The 14,643-nt window shown below is 46.3% G+C and overlaps 1 protein-coding gene across 4 annotated transcripts in view; it reads left to right on the forward strand.

The window, feature by feature from the left end:
* STK11 (serine/threonine kinase 11) overlaps positions 1-14,643 on the forward strand; it is a 31,266-nt gene that overhangs the window by 3,627 nt on the left and 12,996 nt on the right. For 2 of the 4 annotated variants that reach the window (XM_015886330.3, XM_015886331.3), the window contains exons 2-7: positions 3,262-3,345; positions 6,269-6,358; positions 7,026-7,158; positions 7,620-7,756; positions 8,289-8,416; positions 13,506-13,563. In XM_015886330.3, the coding sequence (XP_015741816.1) occupies positions 3,262-3,345; positions 6,269-6,358; positions 7,026-7,158; positions 7,620-7,756; positions 8,289-8,416; positions 13,506-13,563 (630 nt within the window). The remainder of the gene's footprint in view (positions 1-3,261; positions 3,346-6,268; positions 6,359-7,025; positions 7,159-7,619; positions 7,757-8,288; positions 8,417-13,505; positions 13,564-14,643) is intronic. The other 2 variants (XR_014935045.1, XR_014935046.1) reach the window with 1 other exon arrangement.

Here is a 14,643-nt window from a genome sequence, read left to right on the forward strand (position 1 = left end):
GTGATGAGCTGTGTAATCTTTGCAAACATCCCGACTTCGACTGGTGCCCTTTAAGATGAAAAGCCTCCTCTCCTGGCATGGAAATGCTGCTCCGTGCTCACTGCCTTGCCAGCACCCCAGCAGTACGTGCAGGCACAGGGATCTCTCAGGGCAGGATGCAGGCAGCTGCTCTATGGGTATGAGACTCCTGAGCAGTGAGTTGTTTGCTTTGCTGCAGGTCACAGAGTCCCATCTGAAGCAGAGCCTCCTCTCTGAGCTTAACTTCACATTGTGCTGCTAATGTGTTTGAGCCCCTGGCAGTGGGGCTGAATGTCTATTTCTGTCTCAAAATACCTCCTTTTGTTTTTCTTTTTCCTTAACTGTGAAGATGGAGCCCATTCCTCCAGCAGTCTGATCTCCCATCTTGGTTTCTAACCCATCTTGGTTTGTATGGCAGGGATGTAATTGATTTCTATTAATGGCCTATTGCCCCTGCAGTTATCCCAGGGTGTTTCTGCTTTGCTGCTGCAGTGGTGAAGACGAAGCTCCTATTAATTGTGTGTTGTCCAAGAAATTCCCTAGAAATCAGTTCCTAGGCCGTCAGCTCTTGAGTAATGACATGAGCAAGTAATACACAGGGAGTAATGAGCTGCCTGGGGGGTGGGACAGGCCTGCACCCATACTGCAGACTGGGCACACAGGACAGGCATTGCAGCCTGGGCTGGGGATGTGGGTCTTATTATGCAGCTCTGGGACCTCCGGGTTGGGGCTGGAATACATTATGGGGTTATCATAGCAAGTGGGATGATTCTTCTCTATCCCCATGTATAATCCAGTTCTGCATCTGGAAGGTTGGCCTGGAAGAAGAGCTCTGTAAGGCCTCAATGCTCATAACTGGAGTTTAAACTCTGCACCACATCTCCTAACTCAGTGTGGGGATCTGTGTGCTCTCAGTCTCTGCATAGGGAGAATGGGGTGGCTTGTTGAGCCATCCGGTGCTGTGGCTATTTGCTGCTTCCACTTAATGCCAATAAGGAGTTCAGTAGGACTGCCAGAAAGGTGGAAGAATAATAGTTTAATAGAAGTTTTATTAAACTGTGTGCTAATAGCCTCCCATTTTAATTAAGTGTTTGGGACTTTCTATGCATATCCCCAGTGTCTTGTACTGTACTTACCATGCTCGGTGATTACTTAGATTTGAATATATGCTCATTAGAATTCTTCTGAGGCTGGAAATGTGCAGTAGGCCTGCAATGTGGTGATGTGGGCTTGTGAATTGAGAGCCCTGCTGAAGGAAGGGCTTGCAGTGAGCTGCAGGGTGTGTGTTGGAGGCCAAGATGGCTCAAAGCTGACTCATCCCAACCTGCCCATCTAATGGGGGAGGTCTGGGGTGGGGTGGGATGGGTGGCACAGTGCTGTGATATCAGTTGTGTTAGGTGTCAGTTTCCTCTACCATCCTCTTGGCCTTGTGTAGCAAAGTGAAGCACCCAAACACCTGGCTCTGCTTCAGCCCTCCCCTCTGCTGGGAGGGAGATTTGACTGCAAAAAAACAAGGATTGCAATTTAAATTTCATATTGCTTTTCAGAAGGAACAAGAAGATGAAGTTGCAGCAGCTGGTGAGGTCCGGAAAGCATGGATGAGTGCACGGGTCCTCCCAGCCCTGTCATTGAAACATCACAGTGCAAAGTGCAAAGAAAGCAGCAGGGTGGAGTGTTCTTTATGGTTAGCATGGGGGGGTGGAGGTAAATACAGGCAACTTCTGACAGAGTAAGCACTGAGGTCCATTTAAGTGATGAATTCTGAAAACCAAATGGGATTGGAGGTGGCTGTGGCTGGGCTGCTTCCATTCCTCTGCCCTTTCAGTATGCAAGAGGAGCTAAAAATAATCTCCTCTGGGAAATGGGCTGCTTGGCCCCTGCCCCAGATGTGGGTGTGCTTTGCTGCTGTATGGGATTGGTGGTTCACGGTGTCCTTTGGGGGGGGGAGAAATGGCAGAAATATGCAATATTTATCAGGCTTTTAAAGGTGGGAGGAATCGGTGTTTGTGCTTTCAAGCGGCGTTACAGGGGATGAGCTGCTGGGATGAGGATTTAAAATGTGTTCCTAATATTGGAAGCTCTCTGCCTTCGCAGAAATCAGTCCTACTTAAATGTGTGTTTGCTGTGTCCCTCCTTGGCTCTGTCTGAGCTCAGCCATCTCCCTTCATTATGCAGGAACTTCTTAGAGCTCCGCTAATGCTGGCTGCAGTTCTATGCTAATTTAATCCACTTCGGCCTTTTGGTCATTACTATAATTAGAGCAGCTGCATCACTTTGCAAATCTGCTCTGCCATTTAAACTAAACACTCTTCCGAGCTTTGCCTTGTTATTCCATGTTTTTATTCAGATATCCTAATTCTTAAAGCCTGCTTCTGTCCTGCTCTTTGGAGGAGCTGTTACTGGTTTGCTAGTTGGACATGGTGCAGCACCAAGTCATTCTGCTGGCCACAGCTAATTAGTGTAGATGGTCTAAATGCTCAAGCAAGGGATGGGAGCTATCTGAGCTCTATGCATTGTGCTTGTGCAGAGGCTCACTCCTCTGAAGCTGTGCTCTGAGTTCCTTGCCGTGCTGCTTCCAGCAGTGCAGGCTGGTAAACGTGGCCCTGCTTTTCTAAGGGGTTTAGTAATGGCAGGAAGAGGAGCTGGTTTGTGGTTCAGGACCTGCCTGGAGCAGAGCAGTGGAGCGGAGCTGAGTGCCTGCACTGCCAGCCGGAGCACTCCGACCTGCCTGGCCTGATCCTCCTGTTCCTCCTCCTTACAGCTGGCAGCAGTGGGGTTCTGCAAGCTGAATTGAGCGTAAAAGATACTGAAATTTGGTGGTTTGGGGTAGAGTACGAAATTGCAGGAGACAAAGATCACATCCACTGTTTGGAGATGGCACCCAGGGGTCCATTTCCATTGCCAAGGGAAGGCGCCTGGATGGCAAGGCATCTTCCTTGGGTTTTGTAGTTTATCTTCTGTCTTCTGCGGGACAGGATCCCTGCCTGGGGGTCCTGAGGCTGCATAGTGTTAGTGGGGAGGGTTCTCCTTGTATCCAGCACCCAGAGAGCATCATTATGGGCTAACCTGGAGCTCGGGACCACACAAGGCCTTCAGAGTTTATACAGGTAACCTGCAGTGAAGCAGCTGGGACTAATACAACCTGAAGTGTAACAATTCATGTGATTTACAAACATTAGTTTCATTCCACAGTAAGGAAATAGACTTTGAAAATGTAATGTTTTTCCTTTTCTTTTCCTGCAGGGAAATTCAGCTCCTGCGACGACTGCGGCACAAAAATGTTATCCAGTTGGTAGATGTGTTATACAATGAAGAGAAGCAGAAAATATATCCTTTTTAACACAGTGCTTGAAGGTTTGGATTCATGTTATTTTCCACTGTAGTGCTGAATCGCTATAATTCTGCTTTTGTTGAGGCTCTTCTGAACGTTCCTTACACTTACAATTGCTTTCACTAGCATTAAACCTCTTGTATGCCTGGAGTGCTTCCACTCTTAATGCTTTCTTAAAGTTCCCCAACTTCAGTGTAAAGTATTGTCCCCAGGTTACACATACAGGACTGCAGTAGAGAAGAACTGTCCCTCCAGGGCTGTTTTATTGTGTGATCTTCCCCACTTGGGCATGAAAGCAGCTGCAGGTCTGTCACTTTGTGCTGCTGCTGCTCCCAGCTGGTGGTGTGTCAGAGCTTTTTTTCCTTAAAGATGGACCTCTTACTGTTTATACTTTGCAGAAAGTCCATTTTTGTCAAGTTTTTGTCTTATTTTTTCCTTTCTTTGGCAATGATTCAGTGTATTTATTTTTTTTACCCCTTGGAAAAAATGAAAAATAAATAAAAATCTATATATTGTGGCATCTGGATATCAGCAGTGCTGCCTTCCACAGGGACAGCTGTCTGGCATAAGATGAGATGGGCTCCTGCCTGGATTTGCTGTGCTCTGCTGTGAATGTCCCTTGTGATGTGCTTTCAGTGACCTACAGCTTGTAATGGTCATGAGATAAGAAGTGTATTGCTCCTCTGAGACCTGCAGCTCTGGAAACTGAGCTGTGGCTTGTGATCTCAGCACATCTTTCAGACTTCAATGTGCTGTTCCACTGCAAAGTGTCTTACAAATATACCCAGACACCAACCGATGTGCTGCTGTGCCTTAACATGAGTGAAATGAAGGTGGGTGGCTGCAGAGTTCCTAGTGAGTGCCTTCGGACCAGTCTGTAAGCTTACTGAGCTGATCTGCTGTTGTCTGTGTTACAAATAGCTGCTCTTATTTTGACAGTGTTTTCCAAATACTGTCTTGCAATTACAGTACTTCACAAAACGGGTAATTGAATTTTGTGCTTTAATTAGATCGAATTCCCTGCCACCAAATCATTGATATAAAAAGCATGACAACTTTCACTTATGTTTTGTAGCCTTAACAGACTGAAGGGACTGTAATTCAATTACTGTCTGCAGAAAGATACCACTTAATTAAGAAGCTGGGATGCTAACGGAGAAGTGTGTCGAAAAAGAGCCCAAGAGAGACCTCGTGTGTTGGTAGTAGGTGATGACAACCCAGAATGGTCATTCAGTAAAGCTTTGACCTCTCTAAGCTAGAAGGGGTGGTTTTACTTCCTTCCCTGCTATTTATTTAGAGGGAGATAAAGAAGACAAAATCCTTCTTTCCAGAATGAACAACGTGGCATTTGAAACTGGCTCTTAAAAGAAGGGAGGATTCTGTTCTTGCCCTGGTGTTGTGCTGCTGAAGTGCAGGCTTCAGCTGTGTTTATTCCCAGGAAGGTGGTGTTATAACAGCTTGCCTGTCTAGTCAAAGTCTTCAAAGATTTCCTTGGTAATAGGAAAGCTGTGATGTCTGGATTAAAAACATCAAGCACCTTTAGTATTTAATGGGTTGCTTTGCTGACCTGCTGATGCTGGGAATGCAGAGCTGGTGATGAATGGAGAACTGATCCAGGCAGAAAATAACCCCTGTTGAACAAGCAGCATCGCAGCTGGCACCCTGACTTGACAGCTTCTGTTAGCAGTGTGTACAGCTGTGCGTGGGAGCAGAACCCTATTGATGAGCAGAAATGAGAGCTTTGCTTGTCTTGGGGCACCTGTGCTAGATCTGCTCTGCCTGGAAGTTTGTGCTGGAATCTGGCTGACTGGCCAGGAATGGGCAGCTGCAGAGGAGGGGGTGAGAAGCAGGTGATGAAGCCAAAATCAGGTGGTTCTTTCTAGAAAGACTGAGAGCTGAGTTTTGTTTCCCAACCAGTAGCCTGTATAATCCATTGTAAGTATTGTTTTGTTGAAGATGGGGAGAGTTGTTGTCTTCCACATCACTGTGATATACATAGTCCCTATCCTTTTACTGGGGTAAGAATTTATAAGAATGAAAGTTGGGCTCTTGCTGCTGTTTTGGCTTCTACTGATTGTGCCCATCACAAAACCTACAGCACTTGAGCTGATCTTCAGAGAGATGCTGATGTGGGGGCACAAGCATTAATGCAATGTCTTTGCCCAGGGGTTGGAGCTGGGTGGGATGTTCTACAGAAGGGCAGCAGTCTCTAACTTGGATCCCACTTAAAATGCAGGTCATCTCTTTAGCCTGTTTTGACTCGAGAGCATCCTGGGAGATAAACAACTTATTTTGGTCTTAGGTTAAGAAGGCATCTGCTAGGATTAATTAGTGATTGAAGAAATGTGTTGTTACTGGAGAATATGGGCTGTCTGCATGCCTGTGTCTGAGCTGCACTGCCTTGCCAACCCACCAGATGTCTCAGGGTCTGTCACAGCCCCTTAGTGTGCACTGTGCCTTTCCAAGCCCTGGGAGAGGGGAGCAGAGCAATGATTGCTCCGGGCACTTCTGTCACTTCCATTGTACAGCCCCAACATTGAGATGTAAGGAGATGAAAACTGGGACATGCTGGAAGAGAGCAAATACTAAGAAGTGCCACCAGCTCTTGGCACTCCTGTAGATTTTCTTAGTCTGTGTGTTTTCCATAAAGCTTCTCAACTCTCTCTAGGGTTCCTTTCCTATCAATGAAATGCTACTGTGAGGATGGGGTGAGCAGCAGCACTTAAGGAGTGTGTATCCACCTCCTTGGGAGGGGAAATGAAGAATAACCTCAGTGAGGGCATAGGAGCTCACTTATGTCCCAGGTATGAGAGTGCACATGGCATCTTCCTGTAGGCAGCTGGGAACAGGGCTGCGATCCTCATGCAGCATCTGCCTTGAAAGCAGCTCACTCTGAAGCTTCCTTAACACTGCCTTCACGTATATGGTGATGGAGTACTGTGTGTGTGGGATGCAGGAGATGCTGGACAGTGTCCCAGAAAAGAGGTTTCCAGTTTTTCAGGCTCATGGGTAAGTACAGGTTTGTTCCTTAGCCTACATCAGCTTCTCATCACTGATCTCTCATGTTCAAGGGTACGCTCTGCTGGCTGCCTGTTGAGTAAAACTAACTTGGTGTAATGAGCCCATTTGTTACATCCATGGGGGGGAACCTAATGAAGTAATGGCAGAGAGAACCCTTGGATTCTGGGATGAAAGGCATCTTTCTGTTTTTATTTTGCTGTAAGAGATGCATGACAACCTTTGCTGGCCTTCCTGTGTTGTTCTGCTAGGATGTGTGCAGTGGAGGAATCAGTGAAGGCTTGCTTGCTCTAAATGGGATGATGCGAGCAGCTCAGAGTCAGGAAAAGAAGATGAAATATCTCTAATGGATGAAGAATTGTCAGTATCCAGCATGGTCTGTTAGCATGTTGGTGGACAGGCTGATCTGAAGCCCATTGCACTGTGCAAGTAAAGGAACCTCAAAGTGCTGGAGATGGGTGTCTGAGGTTATAGGTGGCCTCAGTGAAATGCAGGTGCATTAAGCTGGGTAATATTTCTGCATGCCATGAGATTAAATATAAGTGCATGAGCAGTTGTTGCCATACTGTCACTGTGCAATGCTTTATGTATTATTGGTGGTTCACGCTTTTAATCTTTGGGAGTGTTTGACTTTTATTTTCTCTCCCTGTTCCTCTAGGTACTTTTGTCAGCTTATAGATGGCTTAGAATACTTGCACAGCCAAGGGATCGTCCACAAGGATATAAAACCTGGGAACCTCCTGCTGACCACCAATGGGACGCTGAAAATATCTGATTTAGGCGTAGCTGAGGTACGTGGAGAACTGCAGTGAAGTGGGATGTGTGACTTTCTGGATTCATATCACTTCTATGGGATCGATTGGCTTATTGATTGCTCTGCTGAACTCGCAGAATGCTCTGGAGTGGTTCTGCTGAATATTTATTGTAACTGGCAAAACACTTTTATCTCGTTGTTGATAACAGCACCAAACTTCCATCCAGGAAGCTTTTAGAGGAGGATGTTAATCTCAGATAAACCCAGAAAAGCTCTGAAGCGTGGTAAAATTGTTAAGCAGCATAACCTTGTACTTCTAGATATATGGAGACTGTCTTAGCTAGGTAGGATTGGTGTGGGAAATGTCACTGATGGCATTTAATTACAGTTGCAGGTTCTCATATGTAAGTAGACGTTCAGTAGCAGAGCTTTCCCCTTTTGACCAGTTAAAACTTGCATGCCTTGGGAGTTTGAAACTAATGGGTCTCTTTGCTGCAGGCATTGCATCCATTTGCAGAGGATGACACGTGCCGAACGAGCCAAGGGTCGCCAGCATTCCAGCCACCAGAAATTGCCAATGGCCTTGATACCTTTTCAGGCTTTAAAGTAGACATCTGGTCCGCAGGGGTCACACTGTAAGTGCCCGTGCAGCATCCAGGAATTGCAATGACAAATTACACGTCCCCAAATAGCTCGGTCTTGTGCAATCTGCCATCATCATTGCTCTTGTGCATGGTGCTGGGGAGGTTGGGGAGGGTTTATGCAGCTTGGCCTATCCTTGGGATGTGTGTGTGTTCCCTGAAGTGCTTGCAACCCTGAATAAAGTCATCTCCGCTCTTAGTGAGTAAGTCTCTGCCAGCCATTTCTCAGCATCTGAGATATGCAGCTGCTGTAATAATAGAAACCACAAAGTGCTTGTATCTCTAGTATTTATTTTTAAAAGTTTCTTCCATCCCAGCCTGTCAGGGAGATGTCTTTGTGGTATTGACTCATGTGAATGAAGGGGCTGTGATACAGGAAAACAAAGTTAGGAAAGGCTTTCCAAACACTGCCAGATATCCATCTTTTGGTTTCTTCTTGCCTTCTTTTGGTTTATGCTGTCACGTGAGAGCTGTGCACCTGTTCTGTGCACTTCACCTCATACAGCTTCTCCTTCTGCCTTTACAGATACAACATTACAACGGGTCTATACCCCTTTGAGGGGGATAATATATATAAGTTATTTGAAAACATCGGGAAAGGTGACTTCACAATTCCAGAGGATTGTGGTCCTCCACTCTCAGACTTATTGAGAGGTGAGTCTCCCAGGTGGCTCTGAGTGAATGGGTAAAAATGTAGAGGTGCAGCACATGCTCTGCTCATAAAGGCTGGGGAGAATTCATTCTGAGTATCCTGTGATGGTAAATGATCCTATTAGAGAGGTAGGCTTATTTATCTTGGGGTAAGACAAAGATCTTCAATACTGGTGTTCTCCTGAGGTGCAGTAAACCCTGAGTGGACTGCACTTTGTAAGGTTGGTTCTTACATGGATCCTTGTGCTCTAAGCAGCTTTTAAATATGAAGACAAAGCTCATGAGGTTAAATTTAAGTGACAGGTGAGGACACTTGATTAATTTCCTTGCCCAAGCTTTCTGTATTGGGAAATGAGTACTCAGGTTCTGCTGTCCTTCCTCATCAGCCTCTGCTCTCAAAGTGCTTTAATCCCAGTGTCTTCTCCCTTCCCCTAGAATCTTGGTTGTAGATATTGGAGCAAAGTGGCTGGTACCTGTGGTAGAGACAGAGTAGCTCCTTTTGGGTAGGAGGAGAGGGTTGGTTGGTTGTGTAGCAGCAGGTCAAATGTGCTTCCAGCATGTGGGAGAGATCCTGGTCAGTTTCTGCTGCCTCACCAGAGGAATAGGTACAGTATACTCCACATTCCTCAGCACAGGTTTACTCACTTCCCTTTGTCTTTGGCCATTCAAGAAGGGTCTGGCTTCAAATATGAAACAAAGCTGTGTTGTTCCAAGCTTTTTTTTGTTTCATTCGTGCAAGTAGCTGGGGATGAGTGTGGGTGAGTGGCTATGGGGCACCGAGGAAGCTGAGTCAGCTTTGCTTCCTGCTGTCCGCAGTGTCATCAGGTCTGCTCCTGATATGAGTGTTTATTGCTAAACCAGGGGGCTGTCTGCTGTAACCGTACTGAGGACAGCACAGTGCTGCTGCAGTTTGTGGCTTGCCATAAAGTTAAGGGTTTCAGAGCATTCACAGCCTTTATTTGCACTACAAATGGCTGGCTTCTCTACCAGACTTTCCATGAGCCTCCTTGTTTGAGGTTGACTTAGCTTCTCTGGTCCTTTGATGATGAAATAAGTAACCTGCACATGTTTCAGAAAACACTGACTGACCTGAACAGCTTTTGGAAGCCATTGCATCAGGTGTAGCTGCAGCTGTGGCTACAACTGAAGGCCCAGCACTTCTGGCTGCTGTGCCCTGTTGCCCCAGGCAGCAATGTCTCAGTCTATGTGTGGAGCTCAGGATTTGCCCAAAGGAAGTAAATCCAAAGGTTCATCTGGTAGCAGTCTTCTAAAGCATCCAGCAGAAACAGATGAAGTTTGTGGTAAGCCTCACAGTTGCACTTAGCATCATCCCCAGAGAAAGAGTGGTTGTGTTTTCTTGTCCTCGGATTATTGATAGCTTCAAACCTTTATGCTCCATTAGCAGAGTAACTCCTTCTTGTTGCTTTTCCATCCCCTGGATGAGACTCAGAATCAGACTCTCTCACTTTTCCTTCTGCCTCACATTAAACAAGGAGCCTGATAGGTGCCTGCTGCTGCAGCAGGCTGAAATGGAATCCAAAGCTGCACATCAGGCATTGTGGCAGGCTGATGCTTTCATATAGCAGCACAGACACCCTGTGCTCAGCTCCATCTTACTGTAGGCTATATTTGGCTTTTGTGTTGTTTCTAAACAACTTTTAGAGCACTCTGCAGTGCTGCAAGCATTCATTCCCTCCTTAATGTGAAGAGAACTCAGCATGCTGCAAAGTGCTTGTTTCCTTTCTGGCTATAAGAGTTACACTGACCATTATAGCAGTTTGCCCATGAAAACAAGTGCTTGAATTCACCTCTGAGTGCTTGAATTTACCTCTGAGGGCTTTCCATCCCTTAGTTGACCATTTTTTGAAGCAGAGTTTTTATTCTTTTCCCCTGTTTTCACTTCTATGTCCCACTTTGCAGAAAAAGCAGAATTTAGAGGGCCTAAAACTTCTGTGGTATCTGACTTGTGGCAGTGTACTTCAACCAACCAGTTGGGATGCTGCCCCTCTTCTTGTCCCTTAATCAACAGGGACAAAGCTTTAGCTGTGCTCTTTGCTGATGGGAAGGGGTTGGTACTGTTCTGCCTTCTGCATCTGCAGACATAAAGGATGTGCCAGAATGGAAGCATCTGCAAATAGCCTTAAGGTCCTTCTGTCAGCATCTGTGTGTGACTGATTGACTCCTGTGCAGTTCACTTCTGAGCAAGAAAAATGCAGAGGGTGAGCTTTTTTCCCCTTCTTCTAATATACTTTGTGCTTTCTCTGAAGTTTTGAGCCTGCACTCCCTGCATTAGGTATCTGGGTTTATGTCCAGGTTCTGCTGTGGGCTGACTGTGACTGGGCACAAGTTGGTTGGTGTCTCAGCATTGTTTTCTTCTGTATAAATGCTGTGATCTTAAATTTCAGGGATACATTTTCTGATGGCAATAGGATGCTTTAATGCAGTAGTTGCAAGGAATCCCCTGAGCTGGGGCCTGTAACCATCCAGCATCGTGTCCTGTATTTTTCTGCTGAGGAGTTTCTGGTCAGAATACCTGGTTGCGTTTGTGAGGATGAAAGAGAGGAGGAAAATCCATCTCACTTCACAACTTGGGCTTTTTCTGCTTTATATTGATGGCTTAAAGTGGTTGCTGAGTTAAAGACTCGAGTAAAACCCAGGTTAAATTCAATAGACTCGAGCTGTTAGATTTCTTCCTGCCTCTGAAGGAATATACTCCAGATTGTGCTGCCTGCTTTTTAAGCAGACATTGTAACACTGTCCTTGTTCAGGATTATTCAGATGTGTGAGCTGCTGTCTGCAACAAGGAGCTCCAACAGGATTGTGGTCTCTGGTGTTCACATTGTCCCTTGGCAGACTTTGAAAGGGGTTTGAGACTGCTGCAGCAAGCATGACATCCCATGTATGGGCACAGCGGGTCCTGCTGGAATCCCATAGGGTCGAGGTTTGCAAGCCAAGCATCTTCCCAAAGATTCTCCCCATTGCAGCCTCTCTTCTCCACTTGCAGATAATCTGCATGGAGATCTTTACCGTAAATGGTAGAGAGTGTGTGTGGTTACTGTGGGCAGACGCTCGTGATGCTTTGCCTGGTGAACAGGACATGATGTTTTGTCGTGATGAAATCGCAGGACTTCGGCCACAGGGCTGCCGCAAGTGAGTCACAGCTGAACACATCAATGTATGTTTTCACTGGTTGGATGTTCTGTTTTCTTTCTAACATTGCCTCAAATATAATCCTTGTCCTTAAAGGAAGCTTTCTTGTTGTTCATTTACCTTATTTATGCCTTAGAACCTTATTCTGCTTGCACCAATTTCATCTAATGAGTGCCTTACGTTTCTCTTAGCCTTGTTGCTCTTCAGTATTTAAGAGAATGTACCATTTTTAACTCCATCCAAACAAAGGCTGTCCCAGCCCCTGTAGTCCTAACCTGGTTACATTGATAAGATAACCTTGCTTATACCAGCTCTAGCATCCCCTAGGCAAATAAACAAAAACCCTTGGGAGCTCAGCTGTAAAGTGAGAAAACAACTTGGAATTAGCCCTATAGAACCACACTGCTGTTGTATTATGAGTGTTGCAGCACTTTGCAGGCTAGCAAGATTCAGGATCAGTCCTTTCTCTGCTGTGGGTGGTTCAAATCTATCTCAAAATACACTTTTGATGGTGGTCCTCACAGCAGATTTAACTGAGCTGTGCAGCTTTTGGCACCATCACTAATCACCTTCTGCCATGTGCTCCCAGTTCTGGTCCAGTTGCAAGTCTGGTCTGCTGGTTGCTTGTTTGCAAGTCTTTGTTCTGCTTATGGGGGGAAAATACGCAATGTAAGGAAGTGCTCTCAAGGCTGAGGGTTCTCAAGAAGGAGCTGTTGCTGTAGCTGCCGTCAGCTCAGCCGTGTGACGTAGCCATGTGGTGGATTTTGTGGTCTCAGCAAGGCAAGAGTGCATTTCTGCTAAGCTCTGTCTAAAGCCTTGAGTGCTGAAGGCTCTGCTGCCTTGAGTTCAGATGCTTGTGGTGCACCCGACAGTTTTTCCCATGGTTGGTTTGACTTAACTTCCATCACAGTGATATAATGTGAATCAATAGCCCCATCCTTTCTCTTTTGAGGTCTGTTCTGTTCTTGGTCTCCATTCCCCTCAGCTTGCTGCAGGCTTTTCTCCCCTCTTCCCAAAGCCCTGCTCCTTGTGCTCATCAGTGCTGGTGCTTCAAGAGCAGTGAGAGGCTTTTCCCCAGCAGAAGCGAAGCTGTTTGCAGTGTACAGCAGTGAGTTTAACACCCATTAGATGGATATATTCTTGGAAGCTCTGTTGGAGGGGTTTTGGGTTCTGCTGGATGATGCTCATTAGGTCCCATTGAACAGCATATAAAATACAGCAAAATTTCCTATCTCACTTCTGTGGAGTTGTGAAGCTTTTCTGGGATCGTGGAGCAGAGTGGGCATCTCATAAGTCTGCTTTTTAAGGAACCCACCTCCTTCTTTTCCATGGAGAATACAGATAAGCTATATTTCCACATTCCCCTCTCCTCACCCTCATCCCAGTGATCCTAGCAACGGGTGCCAGGAATCCAAACTGGCTCAAGCAGGAGGATGGTTGGATGGATGATGCTGGGATGGACAGTAGGATCATTAGTGTCAGTTCTCCCCAGCTGTACTTCCAGAATAGAAGGACGTCACTGGACTGTAGAGTTTCTGGGATGCTGAGCAGGTGGATGTGTCACACCTAAGGCCTGGGCTCTTCTACAGGGAATGTTCAATGGTGTTACCTGTGAAATGCAAAGTCTTGCTGCTCCTTGCCTGGAGACACATTTGGGCTTGTGATCTGGGGCTGTACAGTCTGTCCCTGCAGGGCAAAGAAGGGAAAAGGTTGTATCCACCTTGCAGATGGATCAGGAGTCCGTGCTGGGCTTGGGGTTTGTGCCGAGCTCTCTGGGGCTGATGCAGCAAACATTTCTGCATGTAAAAGTGCCCAAAGCTGCCAGGAGGGCCAGGCACAGGGGCAGGGTGGTGGGAGGGGAGGGCAGTGCTTTATGCTTCTCGCCTTCAGCTTGGCTGAGAGCCTCTGTGATCACACCTGGACTTTTTCTCCTTCTTTTCAGGGATGCTTGAATACGACCCAGCCAAGAGATTTTCAATACAGCAGATAAGGCAGCACAAGTGAGTGTTCAGCTTCTTCCTATTAGTCATTCTCTTTCTGCTTCTCATGCTAATGTACCTGTGCTATTGCTCTCAACTCATTTTTCCTTTTGACAGCAGACACATGGAAGTCACTAGATAACCTTCCTCCAGCTCTGCTGGAGCTCTGGCAACATCCACTTGGCTTTTTTTTCCCCCCCTCCTATTAGAGCATCCAGTTAAAGCATTTGAATTGCTAACCAGTAAATAATGAATATGTTGAAAATGTGTTTCTAGTGTGACTGGTTCTTGATAATTAAGGGTTCTGGGTAATTTGTTTCAGAGGCCAGCTAGCACTGATGGAGCAGGGGTTTCCTGAAGCTGCTTTACAGTAACGTGTTGGTTTTCTGGACAGTCTGGTGACAGAAATTTCCCTTGGAATTTGCTCCATATGGAATCAGTATGTTCCAGGACAATGGGATTTTTTTTCCCTCTTTAATGTCATCCTCCTCCTTCCCCCATATCCTCTGCTTTATCCTTGCTTTTGTCTGAGGGGGTGGGGGGGGATGACAAGGGGATAGGTCGTTATCTGAGGGTTTTTTTCCCCCCCCTCATTTTTAAAGGCTCTGTTTGAACATGCTGCCTCTGAGCAGAGATTTCCTGGGCGGATAAAAGTACAAAAACAAAAAAGCATCATAAGGATGCTTCAGCGCGGAGGCTGCATTAGCTTATCTCCTGTTTGAATAGGAAGTGCTTCTGAGGACATGCAGAGCTGCCTGCTGGACCGCAGATGCTCAGCAGAGGTCCTGCCTACAAGCTTGCCCAGAAAGCTTCTGGGAGCCTTGTAAAAACAAGGCTCTGATCCTATAAGGCAACGGACCTGCTTTGTGCTGCCTGCAGGCAGGAAGAGCACTATTTTTATTGCTTCTGTTTGTTTCTCTGAGGGTAGGGGAAAAAATAAAAGTGGCAGTGGGTAGCAGTGTGCTGTCAGATGGTGATCCCTGGTAGATGTTGTGGCATGGGAGATGTCTGCAGGAGCTGTAGAACAGAAGCAGATAGGCTTGAACTGCACTGGTTTTCTGCAGAGGAGCAGCTGCAAGTGCCCCTGCCAAGATCAAAAGG

This window comes from Coturnix japonica, chromosome 16 (genome assembly GCF_054131305.1).
Source record: "Coturnix japonica strain WE chromosome 16, WE-NBRP24, whole genome shotgun sequence".
Lineage (NCBI taxonomy): Eukaryota > Metazoa > Chordata > Aves > Galliformes > Phasianidae > Coturnix > Coturnix japonica.